The sequence below is a fragment of the Oncorhynchus keta genome, chromosome 37, assembly GCF_023373465.1.
Source record: "Oncorhynchus keta strain PuntledgeMale-10-30-2019 chromosome 37, Oket_V2, whole genome shotgun sequence".
NCBI classification, from domain to species: Eukaryota; Metazoa; Chordata; class Actinopteri; order Salmoniformes; family Salmonidae; genus Oncorhynchus; species Oncorhynchus keta.
The window spans coordinates 15477434-15501418 of NC_068457.1; the positions used below are offsets into that span (position 1 = coordinate 15477434).

The following is a 23985-nucleotide window of genomic DNA, read 5'->3' on the forward strand; positions in this document are numbered from 1 at the left end:
TTCCTACAATCTAAGCTAGATGCCCTCAATCTCACACAAATTATCAAGGAACCTACCAGGTACAACCCTAAATCCGTAACCACGGGCACCCTCTTTGATACCATCCTGACGAACTTGCCCTCTAAATACACCTCTGCTGTCTTCAACCAGGATCTAAGCTTCACTGCCTCATTGCCTGCGTGCGTAATGGGTCCGCGGTCAAACGACCACCCCTCATCACTGTCAAACGTTCACTAAAACACTTCAGTGAGCAGACCTTTCTAATCAACCTGGCCCGGGTATCCTAGAAGTATATTGACCTCATCCCAACAGTAGAGGATGCCTGGTTGCTCTTCAAAAGTGCTTTCCTCTCCATCTTAAATAAGCATGCCTCAATCAAAAAATGTAGAACTAAGAACAGATATAGCCCTTGTTTCACCCCAGACTCTTTGATTATAATCACCGTATATATTCCCCCCCCCCCAAGCAGACACATCAATGGCTCTGAACGAACTTTATTTGACTCTTTGCAAACTGGAATCCATTTATCCGGAGGCTGCATTCATTGTAGCTGGGGATTTTAACAAGGCTAATCTGAAAACAAGACTCCCTAAATTTTATCAGCATGTCGATTGCGCAACCAGGGCTGGAAAAACCTTGGATCACTGCTATTCTAACTTCCGCGACGCATATAAGGCCATGCCCCGCCCTCCTTTTGGAAAAGCTGACCACGACTCCATTTTGTTGATCCCTGCCTACAGACAGAAACTAAAACAAGAAGCTTCCGCGCTGAGGTCTGTTCAACGCTGGTCCGACCAATCTGATTCCACATTCCAAGACTGCTTCCATCACGTGGACTGGGATATGTTTCGTATTGCGTCAGACAACAACATTGACGAATAAGCTGATTCGGTGAGCGAGTTCATTAGAACGTGCGTTGAAGATGTCGTTCCCATAGCAACGATTAAAACATTCCCAAACCAGAAACCGTGGATTGATGGCAGCATTCGCGTGAAACTGAAAGCCCGAACCACTGCTTTTAATCAGGGCAAGGTGACCGGAAACATGACCGAATACAAACAGTGTAACTATTCCCTCCGCAAGGCAATCAAACAAGCTAAGCGTCAGTATAGAGACAAAGTAGAATCTCAATTCAATGGCTCAGACACAAGAAGTATGTGGCAGGGTCTACAGTCAATCACGGATTACAAAAAGAAAACCAGCCCAGTCATGGACCAGGATGTCTTGCTCCCAGGCAGACTAAATAACTGTTTTGCCCGCTTTGAGGACAATACAGTGCCAATGACACGGCCCGCAACTAAAACATGCGGACTCTCCTTCACTGCAGCCGACGTGAGGAAAACATTTAAACGTGTCAACCCTCGCAAGGCTGCAGGCCCAGACGGCATCCCTAGCCACGCCCTCAGAGCATGCGCAGACCAGCTGGCTGGTGTGTTTACGGACATATTCAATCAATCCCTATCCCAGTCTGTTGTTCCCACATGCTTCAAGAGGGCCACCATTGTTCCTGTTCCCAAGAAAGCTAAGGTAACTGAGCTAAACGACTACCGCCCCGTAGCACTCATTTCCGTCATCATGAAGTGCTTTGAGAGACTAGTCAAGGACCATATCACCTCCACCCTACCTGACACCATAGACCCACTCCAATTTACTTACCGACCAAATAGGTCCACAGACGATGCAATCTCAACCACACTGCACACTGCCCTAACCCATCTGGACAAGAGGAATACCTATGTGAGAATGCTGTTCATCGACTACAGCTCGGCATTTAACACCATAGTGCCCTCCAAGCTCGTCATCAAGCTCGAGACCCTGGGTCTCGGCCCCACCCTGTGCAACTGGGTACTGGACTTCCTGACGGGCCGCCCCCAGGTGGTGAGGGTAGGCAACAACATTTCCACCCCGCTGATCCTCAACACTGGGGCCCCACAAGGGTGCGTTCTGAGCCCTCTCCTGTACTCCCTGTTCACCCACGACTGCGTGGCCACGCACGCTTCCAACTCAATCATCAAGTTTGCGGACGACACAACAGTGGTAGGCTTGATTACCAACAACGACGAGACGGCCTACAGGGAGGAGGTGAGGGCCCTCGGAGTGTGGTGTCAGGAAAATAACCTCACACTCAACGTCAACAAAACTAAGGAGATGATTGTGGACTTCAGGAAACAGCAGAGGGAACACCCCCAACCACATTGATGGAACAGTAGTGGATAGGGTAGTAAGTTTTAAGTTCCTCGGCGTACACATCACAGACAAACTGAATTGGTCCACCCACACAGACAGCATCGCCACCTCAGGAGGCTGAAGAAATTCGGCTTGTCACCAAAAGCACTCACAAACTTCTACAGATGCACAATCGAGAGCATCCTGTCGGGCTGTATCACCGCCTGGTACGGCAACTGCTCCGCCCACAACCGTAAGGCTCTCCAGAGGGTAGTGAGGTCTGCGCAACGCATCACCGGGGGCAAACTACCTGCCCTCCAGGACACGTACACTACCCGATGTCACAGGAAGGCCATAAAGATCATCAAGGACAACAACCACCCGAGCCATTGCCTGTTCACCCCGCAATCATCCAGAAGGCGAGGTCAGTACAGGTGCATCACAGCTGGGACCGAGAGACTGAAAAACAGCTTCTATCTCAAGGCCATCAGACTGTTAAACAGCCACCACTAACATTGAGTGGCTGCTGCCAACACACTAACTCCAGCCACTTTAGTAATGGGAATTGATGGGAAATGATGTAAAATATATCACTAGCCACTTTAAACAATGCTCCCTAATATAATGTTTACATACCCTACATTATTCATCTCATATGTACATGTATATACTGTACTCTATATCATCTACTGCATCTTTATGTAATACATGTATCACTAGCCACTTTAACTATGCCACTTTGTTTACATACTCATCTCATATGTATATACTGCACTCAATAACATCTACTGTATCTTGCCTATGCCGCTCTGTACCATCACTCACTCATATATCTTTATGTACATATTCTTTATCCCCTTACACTTGTGTCTATAAGGTAGTAGTTTTGGAATTGTTTGCTAGATTACTTGTTGGTTATTACTGCATTGTCAGAACTAGAAGCACAAGCATTTTGCTACACTCGCATTAACATCTGCTAAACATGTGTATGTGACAAATAAAATTTGATTTGATTTGACTTGACTGCCCTTGACCAGCACAAAAACATCCTGTGGCGTTCTGCATTAGCATCGAATAGCCCCAGCGACATGCAACTTTTCAGAGAAGTCAGGAATCAATGTACACAGTCAGTTAGGAAAGCTAAAGCTAGCTTTTTCAAACAGAAATTTGCTTCCTGTAGCACTAATTCCCCAAAAATTAGGGACACTGTAAAGTCCATGGAGAATAAGCGCACCTCCTCCCAGCTGCCCACTGCACTGAGGCTAGGAAACACTGTCACCACCAATAAATCTACAATAATCGATAATTCCAATAAGCATCTTTCCACGGCTGGCCACGCTTCCACCTGGCTACCCCTACCCTGGCCAACATCTCAGCACCCCCTGCAGCAACTTCTCCAACCCCCCCCACACTTCTCCTTCACCCAAAACCAGACAACTGATGTTCTGAAAGAACTACAAAATCTGGATCCCTACAAATCAGCTGGGCTAGACAATCTGGACCCTCTCTTTCTAAAATTATCCAGCAAAATTGTTGCAACCCCTATTACTAGCCTATTCAACCTCTCTTTCGAAAGGCAAGTTAATAAACAGATCACCGACCATTTCGAATCTCACAGAACCTTCTCCACTTTGCAATCTGGTTACCGAGCTGGTCATGGGTGAACATCAGCCACGCTCAAGGTCCTAAACGATATCATAACGACATCGATAAAAGACAGTATTGTGCAGCCGTCTTCATCAACCTGGCTAAGGCTTTCAATTCTGTCAATCACTGCATACTTATCGGCAGACTCAATAGCCTCGGCTTCTCAAATAACTGCCTTGCCTGGTTCACCAACTACTTCTCAAATAAAGTTCAGTGTGTCAAATCGGAGGGCCTGTTGTCCGGACCTCTGGCAGTCTCTATGGGGGTGCCACAGGGTTCAATTCTTGGGCCGACTCTTTTCTCTGTATATATCAATGTCGCTCTTGCTGCTGGTGATTCTCTGATCCACCTCTATGCAGACGACACCATTCTGTATACATCTGGGCCTTCTTTCACTGTGCTAACAAACCTCCAAACGAGCTTCAATGCTATACAACACTCCTTCCGGAACCTCCAACTCCTTTTAAAATGCTAGTAAAACTAAATGCATGCTCTTCAACCGATTGTTGCCCGCACCCTCCCGCAAGACTAGCATCACTACTCTGGATGGTTCTAATCTAGAATATGAGGACAACTACAAATAACTAGGTGTCTGGTTAGACTGTAAACTCTCCTTCCAGACTCACATTAAGCATCTCCAAACCAAAATTAAATCTAGAATTGGCTTCCTATTTCGCAACAAAGCCTCCTTCACTCATGCTGCCAAACATACCCTCGTAAAACTGACTATCCTACCGATCCTTGACTTCGGCGATGTCATTTACAAAATAGCCCCCAACACTCTACTCAGCAAACTGGATGTAGTCTATCACAGTGCCATCCGTTTTATGAGCAAATCCCCATATACTACCCACCACTGCGACCTCTATGCTCTCATTGGCTGGCCCTCCCTTCATATTTGTCACCAAACCCACTGGCTCCAGGTCATCTTTAAGTCTTTGCTAGGTAAAGCCCCGCCTTATCTCAGCTCACAGCAGGTATATTTCACTGGTCACCACCAAAGGCAATTGTTCCTTTGGCCGCCTTTCCTTACAGTTCTCTGCTGCCAATGACTGGAACGAATTGCAAAAATGTAAAAAAAATTAAATTTAAATTTCAAAAGTTTTAAATCACTGAAGCTGGAGACTCATATCTCCCTCACCAACTTTAAGCATCAGCTGTCAGAGCAGCTCACAGATCATCGCCTCTATGGTCTATTTATTGCCTATCTCCCTACTATACAGATACAAGTGAACCAGAGTCTAAAGAGAATGGTTTTACTAACAATTTGGGAATAACACATAGTATCATGCAGCCCATTTCCATATAATAGATTTCCATTCAATGTTCCCATTAATACACCATAGTCCTCTTTGTCTTTCGCTCCATTTCCCAAATCTTTGTAGTCGCTGGGCAAAATCACATTAGCTCTCTCTCTTTATGATCCTGGATGTATTGATGTCATCGTTAACGATGACGAGAGTTAAATCGGGCACACTGAGGTTTATGGGATGTGAGTAGAGTGAGCAGATTGGGCATCAGTAGGTGATGGAAGAGGGCCAGGGAGACTGGCATTGCATAAGAACAATGCATGCTGCGCCAACCTGTCACTCAGTGCTATTCATATACCCACATAGAGCATACTGTAGACAAAATGAACACACAGCATAAACATACTAACATCCACATACAAAGGACTAAAACATACATCATTTCATTCACACAGACTAAGGAGCTGCATGTGGATACACTCCCACTAAAATACACATATTATGCATGCATGAACACACACACACACACACACACACACACACACACACACACACACACACACACACACACACACACACACACACACACACACACACACACACACACACACACACACACACACACACACACACACACACACACACACACACACACTCCCCAGGTGGAGGCTGACAGCGTGTTTGTCAGAGAGAGCAAGAGAGAAACGGCTGAAGGGCTTGGAGATTAATTAAGATAGTGGAGATGAGAGAGAGATGACAGTATGGGGGTGACGGAGGGATGTAGCAAGCTGAATGAAAGAGCAATAGGAGACGAAAGAGAGAGCGACAGAGAGAGAAATTAGAAGAGACTGGGTAGAATAAATGAACAGAGAAAAAGATAGAAAGGGAAAGATGGGGGGAGAGAGAGAGAGAGAAAAAAAACATATAGCCAGCAGCATGAAAATCCTACCAAGTGAAAGCATCACTCATAGTAGAACCCTTTTTGGTTCCAGATAGAACCCTTCTAGATAGCACCTTTTTTTCCTGAGAGACCTGCCGATGACAACCGTGACATGAGAGAGCTACCAAGCCAACACACGAAGAACTTGGAAGCCTGCTCACACCTTCCTCACCCCTTCTCACTCCCACCTCCGCCTCCCCCACGCTCATCAAACAGGCCTGAAGGGTTAGGGACCTTTATATACACAGGGCCTCAGCTGGACCTTTCCGGACCCTTCTGTGAGCCTCAATGACAGTGTGGGTGAATGTTTGTCTTGAACATGCCCTTATAGCACCTCCTTGGCTACATACAGTATGTTGTCATGGAGATAGCAGAACACCACCCTAGACACTGTGACATCGCGCCCCGCTCACGCCGATAGAGGCAGAGTCTCATCAAGAAAACAAAGACACCTAAGAAGTTCTCCATTGATAATCTTAATGAGACTCATTATCAACATTGGTCACAATATTTCACATAAGCCCACTCTCAACACTCTCAACACCATTGAATGTGTCTCAATCAGTACTTTTACATGCATAGTAATAATTATATATTAAACTGATTATGGCAGTAGGCAGATTAGGCAATAGTCATTCAAACACCTTCCTCTGCTTATCTTAATTGGGGTACGGTCAAAATCGAAGTAAGCATACGGCGATGGTTTTCTGAGCAATTTTGCTAATTATTAGGATATGTAAACAACTTAAAAATCGGCGTTCCATCTGTGTATTTGATCTGTGCATGTGCTAGAATCAGCCGAGCGAGCCTCGAAGTGAGTTTGGGACAACTGAATGTATGTGTCTTAAAGTATACTGAACAATAATATCAATCGGAACGTTCAACAATTTCAAAGATTTTACTGAGTAACAGTCATATGAAATAAATGAATTAGGCCCTCATCTATGGATATCACATGACTGGCCAGGTGTGCAGCCAGGGGTGGGCATAGGCCCACCCACTTGGGAGCCAGGCTCACCCACTGGAGAGCTAGGCCCAGCCAGTCAGAATTAGTTTTTCCCCACAAAAAGGCTTTATTACAGACAGAAATACTTCTCAGCATCAACACCCCCCCCCCTTTTATTCATGAAACATGGGACCAACACTTTACATGTTGCGTTTATAGTTTTGTTCAGTTTAGTTTTCACATACAAACTTTATATGTCCAAATTAAAAAAAGAAATGGTCGCTGTGGTAGAACGTTTATTTTGATTGGCGATGTTCTGCATTTATCCCATCAGTCCCATCAGGTAGTCTGGTTTCAGATGTATCCATGTAAACAGGATTATTAGGGAAATCATTCTTCTTCCAAAGCATGTAAACATTTAAATCAAACTATTATATTAATCTGACTTTCCACAAAAATGTCATTATTGTGTGCATGTAACAGCACTAAATGTAACCAGGGAATTTCACACACACACCACCTACAGTGCTACATTCCAATGGCATTCCGTACACTCGCATTAACATCTGCTAACCATGTGTATGTGACCAATATAATTTGATTTGATGGCATCCACTTATCCTGCAGTTGGACACATTGCATTGAGAATCTTTACACAGAGGTTCAGTACAGTAGAGGGACTAGTACAAGGGAGCATAGCGCTGCGTGTGTTCTGCCTGCGTTAAGCTTGAACGGTAGTGAGAAACATGCTCTACGACTCATATATTATACAGAACCCATCAGCTCTCCACTGTTACGCCCTTTCGCCATGGTGATGATGATGTAAACCCTCACGGTTGTGATCTGAAGATGTGGATGGCAACGCAGCGAAGCGTTACGTAAGAGAGAACATACTACCCCCTGCCCCCTCCCTACTTTGCTGTGCGTTACAGGGAGAATAGGAGGTGTATGCCTGGCTAAGTCAGTGTGACATCATAGAGAGAAAGAGAAGAAGAGGGGGAGGGAGAGACGGAGGTGAACTGACCGAGCGGCAAATGGTGGCAGAGAGTGAGTGGAAGAGGAGGGAATAGGAAAGGCCAAAGGAGAGAGAGAGAATTACTAACTATCCTGTATTTTACAAAAGGGTCAGGGAGGAGTCCCTGTACTGAGGCACCACAGGTCCAGATAGTAGGGATATAGCCTATAATAATTTAAACTCTCTCTCACAGCCTCTACTATATTGGAGTACAATGAAGCCCAACTGAAACTCCAAGGGGTTTGGCAGAAACACAGGGAGGGATGCCAATTGGGTGTTCGAAATCACAGCCAATGTGTGTGGTTGAGTTTGTCTTCAGCCTGAAAGGTGGGCGTGACAGATATGATTTATAGACTCCATTGCAAGGGGCTGGGATGTCAGGTCACATCTTTGATCGGATTACATTAGAAATTGTGACGGATGCCTCAACTGAGGTGTTAGGCCTACAAGAACGCTTTGGTTGGATACCTCGAAGCTGTCTGGTTGCCTGAATCTACAGCTGTTACTGTGCAACTGATGTTGTTGGATCCCCAATGGAGGCGAGGCACTTCAAACATACAAGACATGGCAGAGCTTCAACTGCTTGCCCTTGTCCCTATAAATCTCTTCCATTTTAGAGATGCTGAGGATTATGGTGGAATGTCAACAGTTGTGGTCCTTCTGTAGCACAGTTGGTAGAGCATGGTGCTTGTAACGCCAGGGTAGTGGGTTCGATTCCCGGGACCACCCATACGTAGAATGTATGCACACATGACTGTAAGCCGCTTTGGATAAAAGCGTCTGCTAAATGGCATATATTATTATTATATTACTCCAGCTGTAGATCGTGAAAAGATTGCCAGACACACAGCCCCTTCCCTCACTGTGAATGCCATCCACAGCCATACCCCTAACCAAACCATAGGATATCATGTTACATGACTTTTGTAGAGATAAGCTACATATCCTGTAGAACGTTAGTTCTGCAAGTGTCATGCAAGATTATTCACCACAGGAGAACTTCATAAGGAGTTGTTATACAATGTTGGGGAAGCTACTCTGAAAATACAATTTACCAAGCTACCAACTACTTCAAACTGAAGTTAAATGACACTAAAGCTACCCTTTAAGAAAAACATAGTTGACTTAACTAAAGTTACGTTGAAATTGTAGTTCACTACCTACAAACTACTTTTTGATCAATTATAATATCTAAATCTGAAATGTCATAGACTAGAAGATGCAAAAACAGACCACTGAGGAGTCAGATGTTAACATCATGTGTGATGTGGCCTATTACACACAAAAACCCTTTTAAGTGAGAATTAGGCAGGTCTGATGCTGAAAAAGCAAGGATGCTATAGCCTACTTCACCCATATTTCCATTTAGCAAAAACAGTAGTGTGTAGTTCCAGTAGTTAGCTACACTGCTATATACATGGCAAAACAGTAATTAACTACTGAAAACACTGTCAAGATCTGAATTTAGTTCAACTACCACCAAGCTGCTGCAAAATCTATATGTATAGTTCATTACTCCCAAACACGGATTTTGTTAGTGTTAGTAATTATGGTTAGGTCAATGTAGGCTTTTTGTTGGCTATGGAAAGCCCTATGACATACAGTATGTAGCATTTATGCCAACTGAATGTAAATCTCTATGTAAAACATATTCAAACGTAACCACATCTGAACAACGCATTGAATGGATGGGGGATGGAGTGAAAGCCTTGGTGTATGTTGTACACTCTTAAGGAAAAAAAAGGTGCCATCTGGAACCTAAACGTGTTCTTCGGCTGTCCCCATAAGAGAACCCTTTGAAGAACCCTTGTTGGTTCCAGGTATAACCCTTTTGGTTAAATGGTTCCAAATAAGTCAATTTCTACCTGGAACCAAAAATGGTTTTACCTGGAACCTAAAAGGGTTCTCCTATGGGGACACCCTAAGAACACTTTTGGAACACTTTTCCCCCGAAGAGTGTAGGGTTAAATGTCTAGAAACAGAAGGGTGGATGGATGGGGTGGCGGGGTAAAGGAGCAGCCCTGAGGACACCGCTTTAGCTGCTACATAACACTGCCCCCTAAGAACTGATTTAGGATCAGATTTGTGCATTCAACTCCTGACCTCAGCCACAGGGAGGTAATATAACCAACCAGCTGCTATTAGATTTAGTAGGCTGTAGCACCAAGGGATAGCCTGTATAAAACACATTGATTGAAATAGTGATTGTAAAATAGTGTAGCCTAATTGAGGTGATGGACAATTCAGCCTGTTATCTGATTACCGAGAGGTAATGACTGGGCAAGGGTGTTATTTTGCCCCAGTAGCCTATATCAAAAACAAATGTAATCCCTATGTACATTCCTATACATTGGGAAAATTGATTCGGCCCCACCCCCTGCTTTGTAGCTGGACAAAGGCAACGACACCCAACATATATCGGAAACAATATTATGTCTTGCCTAAAGGCTACCATTTATAATTTGTCATTCCATGAACAATGGTGGGCAAAAGCTGCTGTTTTTACGAGTGTTATCATGTGAAACGAGAGGACCGAGCTCGGCATGTGTCAAGTGGATCGGGACCCCAGTTTATGTGTCGCTGATCCCTTGTTCACAGAGGGATGTGTTTTATTTGTATTTTTTATCAACATCACACACGGGTCGTCAACACACGGGCGCGCTGCGCTGCATCCATCCTCTTATACTCGAACAAAAGACCCAAATCCTAATTGCTCTATTCCATAAACCAAAGATAACAATGACAGTCACATTGAGGACCACGTCTATGGCAAAATCCCTTTGTGAAACGGTTATTTCGCAATGATGACAGCAGTGGTCCATGCACCTGCCCATTAGCCCACACCAATACGCTCACCTGAGACAAAAACAAATACAAAGGAGACAACCCCGCCTTTGATGGGCCACCCGACTCATTTATAATTTTTACATTATTGAAAAGCAGGGTAATGGTGATTCTACATGGCTGCAGCAAAGCAAGGCAAATTGGCATTAACTCTACTCCATAAAACCGAGCGCGCGCCTTCCGCCCTCCCCTCTATCTTGGTCGCGCAAAACATGTCCAAATAAAAACCAACGTCGATGGGACACAAAAAACATGAATGTTATTTAATATTCTTTGTCATTTGCAAAAGGCTCTTAATTAACAAAACAGATGCCCCACGGTGCCGGAGGAGAAAACAGCGCGTTTGTGTCACGTGAAGCGAAGCCATTGCAAGTAGGTTAAATCGCGCAGTAGTCTAACAGTGCGGTTGAAACGCGCAAAAAATGCTACGTATCACAACTACGACCATTCCGTACCTTTGCTTTCTTCCCTCTCCTCTTGGTTTTCCTCTGTGGTAGACTCCATGACTGGCTTCGTCCCATCCATTTTGGAATGTTTTCCTTTGAATACTTTTTCTCCCTGTCTTTTGGATTCTGACTTTGCTCTCTCTTTCTCTCTCCCTCCCTCCCTCCCTCTCTCCCTTGCAAGCTTAGCTCCTCTGTATATACTAGGCTACAATCCCATTTCAAGATTCAAAGGTCTTGTCCGATTTTGCACAGATTAGTGGTCCCTAAACGATGCCAGCGAACGCTTTGGCTGTATGTCACTTGGAATCCCAATTCGGCGATGGATAAAAACGTTGATCACGGTAGATTTTTGAGCGCCCACCCTATTTTATAGTATAGAATGAACTCAACCACATGACCCATCCCTGCCTCCAGGCACATAGCAAAAACGGTTCCAACAGGGTTCTTTAGCTGTCCCCATATGATAAATCGTTTTTTTTATTTCAGGTAGAACCCTCTTTGGTTCCAGGTATAAACCTTTGGGTTCCATGTAGACCCCTCTGTAAATGGAACCAAAAAGGGTTATTCAAAGGGTTTTCCGGACAGCTGAAGAACCCTTGAAGGTTCTATATAGCACATTTGTTTCTAAGAGTGTACACACACAGGTGAGAGAAAGAAAACAAGAGAAAGAGAGAGAAAAAAGGAGAGATATACAGATAGTGAGGTGGTCACCCCCCTTAAATCGGGGTTATAGGTTACTGCGCCGCAGGCTGTATATGTTAGCACACACATGCACCAATGTGCAAACTCACAGTACTGACACACAAAAATACACACACGTCAACGCTCACATATGCACTTGCACTAACGCACAAAAGCTATCACACAAAAACACACGCACACACACCGCCCACTCTCCATCTGGTGACTAGAGGGCTAGAAAGAGAGAGTGGGTGATCTACAGAGAGTAGAGAATAGGAGAGAGGGAGAAGAGAGAGGTGAGGAGAGAGTGAGAAGAGGAGAGAGGGAAAAGAGGAGAGAGTGAGAAGAGGGAGATGAGGAGAGAGGGAGAAGAGGAGAGAGGAGAAGAGGAGAGAGGGAAAAGAGGAGAGAGTGAGAAGAGGGAGATGAGGAGAGAGGGAGAAGAGGGAGATGAGGAGAGAGGGAGAAGAGGGAGAAGAGGAGAGAGGGAGAAGAGGAGAGAGGGAGAAGAGGAGAGAGGGAGAAGAGGAGAGAGGGAGATGAGGAGAGAGGGAGAAGGGGGAGATGCGGGAAAAGAGGAGAGGGTGAAGAGGGAGATGCTGGAGAAGAGGGAGATGAGGAGAGAGGGAGATGAGGAGAGAGGGAGAAGAGGGAGAAAGGGAGATGGAGAAGAGTGAGATGAGGGAGATGTGGGAAAAGAGGAGAGAGGGAGATGAGGAGATGCAGGAGAAGAGAGTGAGAAGAGCCCACTCTCCATCTGGTGACTAGAGGGCTAGAAAGAGAGAGTGGGTGATCTACAGAGAGTATAGAATAGGAGAGAGGGAGAAGAGGGAGGTGAGGAGAGAGGGAAAAGAGGAGAGAGTGAGAAGAGGGAGATGAGGAGAGAGGGAGAAGAGGAGAGAGGGAGAAGAGGAGAGAGGGAGAAGGGAGATGAGGAGAGAGGGAGAAGAGGAGAAAGGGAGATGTGGGAGAAGAGGAGAAAGGGAGATGTGGGAGAAGAGGAGAGAGTGAGAAGAGGGAGATGAGGAGAGAGGGAGGAGAGAAAGGGAGATGTGGGAGAAGAGGAGAGAGGGAGATGAGGGAGATGAGGAGAGAGGGAGAAGAGAAAGGGAGATGAGGGAGAAGAGGAGAGAGTGAGAAGAGGGAGATGAGGAGAGAGGGAGAAGAGAAAGGGAGATGTGGGAGAAGAGGGAGAAGAGGAGAGAGGGAGATGAGGGAGATGAGGGAGATGCGGGAGGAGAGGGAGAAGAGGAGAGGAGAGAGTGAGAAAAGGGAGTTGTAGGAAAAGAGGAGAGAGGGAGAAGAGTGAGATGAGGAGATGCGGGAGAAGAGAGTGAGAAGAGCAGAGAGGGAGAAGAGGAGAGAGGGAGATACTGAGAGAGAGAGAGAGAGAGAGAGAGAGAGAGAGAGAGAGAGAGAGAGAGAGAGAGAGAGAGAGAGAGAGAGAGAGAGAGAGAGAGAGAGAGAGAGAGAGAGAGAGAGAGAGAGAGAGAGAATATAATACAGAATAGTCTAGGCTTTATTTGATCTGTAGTTCTGGTGTATAGGCCTACAGTTTGGGGGATGGTTACAGACTTCCGCATCCTAACAAAATATAAGATAATTCATGCTGGACAATAAAATTACAAAGAAAACTACATATTCATATTTAATTTGAATTAATTTTCTCTGTGTACTATTGTTCAGCTCATTTTCTAATACACACACATCCTCAAACAAAGGGACGCCATCTGCCCCGAATCCTCTTAAATAAGGTATTAATTCTGATGCACGTGGCCTAATGCAGCTCAAACGCTTGCTGTCTAGCTGGACAAAGCCTCGTGCTCTGTCTGTTGTAGCAGAGCCACACAACTGTCCAGGAAAGGGGCTTTCAGAGCACAAACAGGTGTTTTACAGAATATCATCAGGAGTCAGACTCTGAGGGTCCAATATGTGGTGGAAAAATCTTCACATGGAGGCTCAGGCTGAGCTGAGCACTGGGCAGTGCAGTTCAACACTATAGCTCCTGAAGGTTGAATATCGTCACACACACATGCACACATAGACATCCCCCCACCCCCACACACACCATCCAATCCAATGGTCATAGAGGGGGAGCAAACAGCAAACCTCCTGGGTGAACCTCAGGGTCCATTTCCCCCCACATCCAATAATCCCTTATGCTGGGTCACAGATTAAGCACTTGTCCAGAAGATGAGATACAGTGGGCCCTGGCACTCTCTCCTTCCGCACACATAATACACACACACACACACACATAATACACACACACACACATACATTATAGACACACACATACTACACACTCTTTGAAGTTCGGATCCAATCTGTTCCAATTTAGGAGATATAACAGGTCAAGCCAATACTGTATATCCTCTCTGGAAATCTCCTGCAGAGTTAGACATTGGGCTTTGGTCAAGTAGAGTAGATATCAGCCCCAATCATAGAATCCTTGACCATAGTGTCAAACCAAAAACAGCTGTTCTAGTTATTATATTTCTATGGTTAGTCTGTGGTTGGGAGGGTCATTGGGGAATGTAGGGATTTAATATCCCTGTATATTAATCCTCTGTAGCCATATGACTGCATACTGTATACTGACTGAATTATCCACTAAGGACTAACAAATGCGGTCTAGACAGGCCAATAACTAACTCTCTCTGTCGCTCTCTCTTTAGATCAGGCCACCCTGATCACTAGTCTTTGCTGACTCATTCTATGTCCCAGAAAATGCACTGAACCAAAGATGTCAGCTACATGGCTTCCCTTTATAAAAGAGCTCAACAATGGAACCGTGCCTTTAATTCCTCAGAGGAAATGACTACTTACTTTCTTATGACCACAAAATAATAGTTGAAAAAAACCTCTGAATATGAATTAAGGAGCGGGACCGGGACGCCTCTCCTTCCTCATTACTGTGGAACAAAGAGGAACTAGAGCCGCTGGAGCCACAATGGGGTCGTCACTCTCCCAGTAATGAGGCCATTACGGCTCCATTATGCCCTCCGATGTGGAGTTAATGGGGAGAAAGGAACAGCCTGGCCTCCCTTTGATGTCCCTGGAAACAACACTGCAGTTATGTTGGAAATCGGTTTACAAAACTTAACCAATTCTGTTAAAGGATATGTATGTGTGTCTGACTTGGCAAAATGGATCGGTCCGATCTTCTACAAGTCAACATGTGAGTCGATTCAAATATCGACTCAACAGAGAGATTATGTTAGGCCGAGGGGATGTCAATCGCTGTTGCTATGGTGACATGTCAACATGACGACAGTCATAGCTGGTTGAAATCTATTAATCTAATGATGCGATCGGTTCCTAGGACACGTCTTCGGTGTTCTCTCCGACAGCTGAAGTCAATGAAGTGCAAATCTTTGAAATCCCGAGCGAAATACAGATGGCTGTAAAGAGCGCCTGGTCAAGTTTGGAAAAGAAACAGCAGCAGATATAATCAGCCCTGTGGGTGGATGTTCTGCCTTGGTTATCAGCAGGTCAACTTATGGCATCATCTACAGACCTTCTCCCCAGAGTTAGTGGATAGCCACCCTGACAGAGGCTTTGGAACGCACGGTCATGTTTTTTTGTTTACGCCTCAAGCTGTCTCTGTCTCCTTCCCTCTTCAGAGTTATTTAAAGCCCCCGGGGACCTGCTCCCCTCCACCGATTGCGGGGCTCTCCATCCATTAGAGAAAAGAAGGAGAGAAAACAGGATTTTCTCAATGCACCAAGAACACCAAGCATACCACCCCTAGAGGCAGTCTGCATGCATCTGCATCATCCCAAATGGCACCCTATTCCCTATTTAATGGTTCTCTAAAAGTAGTGAACTACTGTATATTGGGAATAGGGTGCAATTTGAGACACACCCATGTTCTTGAACAAGTTCCCATGATTCTCATGACCCCCATTAGGTCACCCTACTCCAGCCTACTGCGTTTCCACTAATGGGCTGCCCTTGTCTGACCCCTGAACCCTCTCTGAACCATCGTCTGAGTCTCGTATCCTACTCACCTGGGATAGCAGCAACCTGTCCAGTGATGATATGCGTGTCTACTGCCTATCGGGTGGGGACGGAGTTTCATCGATACACATACGACTGATCACAAACACCAGCAACCAAAAAAGCTAACTAATACAGACACACACACACACACACACACACACACACACACACACACACACACACACACATGCACATTATCTGGGAGTGGGCATTAGGAGCCTCCTGCTGAAGCTTCATCTAATCCTGGCCGTTTTAATTGACTTTGCTCCCTGTAAAAGGGAAACGTTGGCTGGGAGAGTGCCTGTGGGTGTTCTGATTAAGTCAACCACAGCTGGGACTAGGGGGACATGGAGGGCTGTAACACAGCAGCGACTCCTAATTCTGCTCCCCTGGTTAGATGGGGCAGAGAGGACAGGGCCGGGCACACGGGACGTAATCTGGCAGGATGACCCACTTTCCCACCAGGCCATTCTCTGCACGCTCTCGCCCCGCCCCTATGCTGGCGGTCGCTAAGGAGACGCCGAGCTCCCTCTCATCAGAGACTCTGAACGTGGATGCTGGAGAGAGTTCATCCTTCGTAACTAAATATTGTAGGTTCTGGCGGCACCTTTCCCAATCCTGCTGACAACCTTACCTGCTCATACTCACTCCCCCACACAGATTAACTAGAGCACACACATACAGATCCACTCACACACATACAGATCCACTCACACATGTACATCCATGCAAACTCTGCCGGTCGCGTCTGACTTGGCTCTCAGGCGCTGCCCAACTGAAAACTCCTGCAACTCTAGTTTCCTAACCTTAACTCTGGCTAAACTATACTGTGTGGGCCGACAATTTGCTTAGCCAGCATCCATCCCTAGACATATAGGGATGTGAGGGGAGTTACATAGGGAAGGGAAGTCATATAGGGATGTGAGGGGAGTTACATAGGGAAGGGAGTCATATAGGGAGGGGAGGGGAGTTACATAGGGAAGGGAAGTCATATAGGGATGTGAGGGGAGTTATATAGGGAAGGGGAGTCATATAGGGAGGGGAGGGGAGTTACATAGGGAAGGGAGTCATATAGGGAGGGGAGGGGAGGGGAGTTACATAGGGAAGGGGAGTCATATAGGGAGGGGGGGGAGTTACATAGGGAAGGAAGGGAGGGGAGTCATAGGGAAGGGGAGTCATATAGGGAGGGGAGGGGAGGGGAGTTACATACACATTGGGATAAAAGTGTCTGAATAACTCAGGGGACAGGTCACAACTCTCCTCTCGAGACTGGGACTTTGCAAATGTCAATTTACAAAAATAAATGAAGTTTTCGTCTTTTGAGCTTCTAGTCATGAAATCTATGCAGCCTTCTCAATCACTTTTTATAGCTACTGTTTACAGGCCTCCTGGGCCATATACAGCGTTCCTCACTGAGTTCCCTGAATTCCTATCGGACCTTGTAGTCATAGCAGATAATATTCTAATCTTTCGTGACTTTAATATTTACATGGAAAAGTCCACAGACCCACTCCAAAAGGCTTTCGGAGCCATCATCGACTCAGTGGGTTTTGTCCAACATGTCTCTGGACCCACTCACTGTCACAGTCATACGCTGGACCTAGTTTTGTCCCATGGAATAAATGTTGTGGATCTTAATGTTTTTCCTCATAATCCTGGACTATTGGACCACCATTTTATTACGTTTGCAATTGCAACAAATAATCTGCTCAGACCCCAAACAAGGAACATCAAAAGTCGTGCTATAAATTCACAGACAACACAAAGATTCCTTGATGGCCTTCCAGATTCCCTCTGTCTACCCAAGGATGCCAGAGGACACAAATCAGTTAACCACCTAACTGAGGAACTAAATTTAACCTTGCGCAATACCCTAGATGCAGTTGCACCCCTAAAAACTAGAAACATTTCTCATAAGAAACTAGCTCCCTGGTACACAGAAAATACCCGAGCTCTGAAGCAAGCTTCCAGAAAATTGGAACGGAAATGGCGCCACACCAAACTGGAAGTCTTCCGACGAGCTTGGAAAGACAGTACCGTGCAGTACCGAAGAGCCCTTACTGCTACTCGATCATCCTATTTTTCTAACTTAATTGAGGAAAATAAGAACAATCCGAAATTCCTTTTTGATACTGTCGCAAAGCTAACTAAAAAGCAGCATTCCCCAAGAGAGGATGACTTTCACTTTAGCAGTGATAAATTCATGAACTTCTTTGAGGAAAAGATTATGATTATTAGAAAGCAAATTACGGACTCCTCTTTAAATCTGCGTATTCCTTCAAAGCTCAGTTGTCCTGAGTCTGCACAACTCTCCCAGGACCTAGGATCAAGAGAGACGCTGAAGTGTTTTAGTACTATATCTCTTGACACAATGATGAAAATAATCATGGCCTCTAAACCTTCAAGCTGCATACTGGACCCTATTCCAACTAAACTACTGAAAGAGCTGCTTCCTGTGCTTGGCCCTCCTATGTTGAACATAATAAACGGCTCTCTATCCACCAGATGTGTACCAAACTCACTAAAAGTGGCAGTAATAAAGCCTCTCTTGAAAAAGCCAAACCTTGACCCAGAAAATATAAAAAACTATTGGCCTATATCGAATCTTCCATTCCTCTAATTTTTTTTTAGAAAAGGCTGTTGCGCAGCAACTCACTGCCTTCCTGAAGACAAACAATGTATGCAAAATGCTTCAGTCTGGTTTTAGACCCCATCATAGCACTGAGACGGCACTTGTGAAGGTGGTAAATGACATTTTACTGGCATCGGACCGAGGCTCTGCATCTGTCCTCGTACTCCTAGACCTTAGTGCTGCTTTTGATACCATCGATCACCACATTCTTTTGGAGAGATTGGAAACACTAATTGGTCTACTTGGACAAGTTCTGGCCTGGTTTAGATCTTTCTTATCTGTCGGAAAGATATCAGTTTGTCTCTGTGAATGGTTTGTCCTCTGACAGATCAACTGTAAATTTCGGTGTTCCTCAAGGTTCTGTTTTAGGACCACTATTGTTTTCACTATATATTTTACCTCTTGGGGATGTTATTCGAAAACATAATGTTAACTTTCACTGCTATGCGAATGACACACAGCTGTACATTTCAATGAAACATGGTGAAGCCCCAAAATTGCCCTTGCTAGAAGCATGTGTTTCAGACATAAGGAAGTGGATGGCTGCAAACTTTCTACTTTTAAACTCGGACAAAACAGAGATGCTTGTTCTAGGTCCCAAGAAACAAAGAGATATTCTGTTGAATGTGACAATTAATCTTAATGGTTGTACAGTCGTCTCAAATAAAACTGTGAAGGACCTCGGCGTTACTCTGGACCCTGATCTCTCTTTTGAAGAACATATCAAGACCATTTCAAGGACAGCTTTTTTCCATCTACGTAACATTGCAAAAATTAGAAACTTTCTGTCCAAAAATGATGCAGAAAAATTAATCCATGCTTTTGTCACTTCTAGGTTAGACTACTGCAATGCTCTACTTTCCGGGCTACCCGGATAAAGCACTAAATAAACTTCAGTTAGTGCTAAATACGGCTGCTAGAATCCTGACTAGAACCAAAAAATTTGATCATATTACTCCAGTGCTAGCCTCTCTACACTGGCTTCCTGTCAAAGCAAGGGCTGATTTCAAGGTTTTACTGCTAACCTACAAAGCATTACATGGGCTTGCTCCTACCTATCTCTCTGATTTGGTCCTGCCGTACATACCTACACGTACGCTACGGTCACAAGACGCATGCCTCCTAATTGTCCCTAGAATTTCTAAGCAAACAGCTGGAGGCAGGGCATTCTCCTATAGAGCTCCATTTTTATGGAACGGTCTGTCTACCCATGTCAGAGACGCAAACTCGGTCTCAACCTTTAAGTCTTTACTGAAGACTCATCTCTTCAGTGGGTCATATGATTGAGTGTAGTCTGGCCCAGGAGTGGGAAGGTGAACGGAAAGGCTCTGGAGCAACGAACCGCCCTTGCTGTTTCTGCCTGGCCGGTTCCCCTCTTTCCACTGGGATTCTCTGCCTCTAACCCTATTACAGGAGCTGAGTCACTGGCTTGCTGGGGCTCTCTCATGCCGTCCCTGGAGGGGGTGCGTCACCTGAGTGGGTTGATTCACTGATGTGGTCATCCTGTCTGGGTTGGCGCCCCCCCCCTTGGGTTGTGCCATGGCGGAGATCTTTGTGGGCTATACTCAGCCTTGTCTCAGGATGGTAAGTTGGTGGTTGAAGATATCCCTCTAGTGGTGTGGGGGCTGTGCTTTGGCAAAGTGGGTGGGGTTATCCTCGGATGGGGCCACAGTGTCTCCTGACCCCTCCTGTCTCAGCCTCCAGTATTTATGCTGCAGTAGTTTATGTGTCGGGGGGCTAGGGTCAGTTTGTTATATCTTGAGTACTTCTCCTGTCCTATTCGGTGTCCTGTGTGAATCGAAGTGTGCGTTCTCTAATTCTCTCCTTCTCTCTCTCTCTCGGAGGACCTGAGCCCTAGGACCATGCCCCAGGACTACCTGACATGATGACTCCTTGCTGTCCCCAGTCCACCTGGCCGTGCTGCTGCTCCAGTTTCAACTGTTCTGCCTTATTATTATTCGACCATGCTGGTAATTTATGAACATTTGAACATCTTGGCCATGTTCTGTTACAATCTCCACCCGGCACAGACAGAAGAGGACTGGCCACCCCACATATGCTCTCTCTAATTCTCTCTTTCTTTCTCTCTCTCGGAGGACCTGAGCCCTAGGACCTTGCCCCAGGACTACCTGACATGATGACTCCTTGCTGTCCCCAGTCCACCTGACCGTGCTGCTGCTCCAGTTTCAACTGTTCTGCCTTATTATTATTTCGACCATGCTGGTCATTTATGAACATTTGAACATCTTGGCCATGTTCTGTTATAATCTCCACCCGGCACAGCCATGAAGAGGACTGGCCACCCCACATAGCCTGGTTCCTCTCTAGGTTTCTTCCTAGGTTTTGGCCTTTCTAGGGAGTTTTTCCTAGCCACCGTGCTTCTACACCTGCATTGCTTGCTGTTTGGGGATTTAGGCTGGGTTTCTGTACAGCACTTTGAGATATCAGCTGATGTACGAAGGGCTATATAAATAAATTTGATTTGATTTGTTTGATAAAACAGATCATGAATGCATGTTGCTTTCCCGTCTATCTCGTACAACATCTTCTAGTCAGAGAGCTCAAAAGCCAAGGAGCTGAGGATGGAAATTGAGGCGGGACTGTGGGGTCTCCCTTAACAACTCACAATATCTCACCACTGTCTTTGCTGACATGCTTAACCCAGCCCTCCTACCCCGCCCCCCACTGTTTTATCTGACTAGCCCCGTAATCCCTCTGGCCCAGATACTGCAGGCAGCTCAACATGATGTCACATCCCCACAGCAGGTACACCCCCCCATCATCCCCATTTCATATATCCACCAGGAAGCCAGGGTCACATGACCAGGGCCTCTGCTTCAAAACAACCCGCCCCCCCCCACCACCAAGGAAAATGTTAAAATGTTGCACCTAGTCTGTCGCTCCAATGGAATCCTTTACAGCGATCACTCAGAGGCCAATAATAAGTAATGTTGCAGGAGAGAGAACGTACAGGCCTCGGAGGTTAGTATTGTCATCATTATGGTTCCCATGTAGATGGAAAGAAAGATTGACAGGGCTCCAAATGGGCATGCTCGGCCTGTGTATGTGTATGTGTATGTTCGCGCACATGAGTGTTCCCAGATCACACGTAACAGGATTGAGATGGTGCCTTTAAACTCCCAGCATACATAGGTGTCGCTATGGCAACAAGTCATCTCAACGATCCCTCCATCTTCCATCTCAGAGCCCAGAGAAACCAATGGTTGCATGAAAGTCTCAGAAATGACTCCTACCACGGGATTGGCTACAGTAGCCAGACAGCCTATGGCAGTCATGGAGATTTCTTTACAGTGAGAAGTGGAGTAAAAGAGGAAAGAGAGAGGAGTAAGACCTCCGCTCCAGTCCTCTGATTACCCAAATATCCTACGTTAGTTCACCTAGGGTGTGTGTGTATCTGCTTGTGTTCGTCAATGTGTGTGTTTAAGAGGCTCTTCGCTGCTCAACTCACAATCAACAGCAGGCAGCCTAGTGGCTAGAGCGTTGGGCCAGTAACGGTTGCTAGATCGAATCCCTGAGGTGACAAGGTACATATCTGTCGTTCTGCCCCCGAACAAGGCAGTTAACCCACTGTTCTTAGGCTGTCATTGTAAATAAGAATTTGTTCTTAAATGACTAGTTAAATAAACAATGGCCATTTATTTTACCAGGTAAGTTGACTGAGAACACATTCTCATTTCCACAGTACCTGTGGAATAGTTTCAGGGGAGAGAAATGAGCCAATTGGGGCCATCTCTGTCTGTGAAGCGCTTCATGAAGCAGTAACTCAACAGCTTCCTAACCAACCAGAGAGGAGAGCAAAGAGAGAGGAGAGGGAAATGGTGTCTTGTTGGAGAGGTTGGCTGACGTCACAGCCTCCCTGGGTCAGAGTGTTAAAGGCTGCTGTTGCTAGAGAGCACAGCCAGTGTCATGCAAATCTGTCACGGTCAGCCATAACAACAGACCAAGGCTGAAACAATGACAAGACATGGCTAGAAACAAAGCTATCTGGGTTCCATTCAACAGAGAGGGCAGTGACAAATAAGTGAGATCCTCATGGGTAGTCAGTCAGTGTAGAGCGCGATAGTTCCCTTTTGATTATTCAGTCCCGTGTCACAAGTCAAACTCATTCATTGCATTTATAACTCAGCGCTCACACAGCAACGAGAATATCCCCAGGCTCTGTTGAGGCAGAGAGTAGTCTGCCATCAGACTCCATGGATACACGGCGGAGAATGTACAGAATTCAATGAATTATTCCAAGGCCACAGCTGAGACAGATCACTTGAATTCTGTCCCATCCATTTGGGCTACAACAGGGGCCAGGACACACACGAGGACGTGCACCCAGATTCACGCAGACACGATCTGTCACCGCATGCACTTCATTTATTAGTGTAAACAGAAAAAGCTGATATAATATCAAATATAATACAAAACAATAAAACGATTTAGTAACTGTAGGCCACTACATTCTGTAAACCTATTAGTTTATTGGATTATTATTTTTTATTGTTGTGCGTAAAATCAGTCAAATCACAGAACGTGCTCAGCATTCATTCATTAGCCTGTAGACTAGATTAGGCAAATGAACTATGAGAGCGCAGTTCAGATAGAATTTATACTTCGACACCATAAAGAAAATCCATTTAACATCGCCTTAATCTTGTCAATTGATCGTGCTTGTAGGCTACGTCTACGTGCCCACTAAATCAAGCACTCTAACCTGTTGAACACTATTGCTATGACATTAAAAACGTACCCAAGCATGAAGAAGTTAAAAAAAGACAACTTGTGTAGGCATGTCTTTTCCAGTTGACAAGAAAAGGAAAGTATTTGGGAATAATTGCACCTACCCATTGTGTTACTTTCGTAGAACTTCAGTGCTTGGCGGATGCGATGTGTCAAAAAGTTATGCAAGCAGGGAGCTGTTTCGTGCAGGGTAGCAGGTCGCGCGCTGGAGCACCAGTGCACGAACTCTCTCCCCGAATTCAATACACCCCATCCCGTGAGTGATGTCGATGCTGGGCCTTGTGAAATGTAATTAACTTGAAGGGGCAAGAGAAGTAAATTCAGGGTTTATGGTAGGGGAGGAAATTATCTATAAAATATCACATTTGACCTCTTGGCTTGGCAACCATGGCCAGTGGGCTAAGAGTGAAATGGCAGGTGACGGAAGACCTCTGCAACTCCTACCCTGACACAGAACGCCACCAATGGTTTGTTGCACCATGACCCAAAAGTAAATGTCAAGCGTGTGTAGACCTGGTTCTGTGTGCTGGCCTATTTTCTAGCAGTTGGACCACCTGGTTTCCTGTGACAGTAAGACTAAGGTTAGGTGAAGTTGCATTAAACAAAAATCAGGCCAAAACCTTCACTACAACTATGCCAGAATCGACTCAGTGGCTGGATTCTC

General features: G+C 45.5%; 1 protein-coding gene across 3 annotated transcripts in view; it reads right to left on the bottom strand.

Moving 5' to 3' along the window:
- LOC118372285 (neuronal membrane glycoprotein M6-b-like) overlaps window positions 1-23963 on the bottom strand; it is a 39501-nt gene extending 15538 nt beyond the window's left edge. Inside the window, exon 1 of one of the 3 annotated variants that reach the window (XM_035758121.2) lies at window positions 23426-23963. In XM_035758121.2, the coding sequence (XP_035614014.1) occupies window positions 23426-23429 (4 nt within the window). In that variant the 5' untranslated portion in view covers window positions 23430-23963. Of the gene's footprint in view, window positions 1-11263; window positions 11722-23425 lie in introns of those variants that run through there. The other 2 variants (XM_035758119.2, XM_035758120.2) reach the window with 2 other exon arrangements.
- Window positions 23964-23985: the final 22 nt, after the last annotated feature.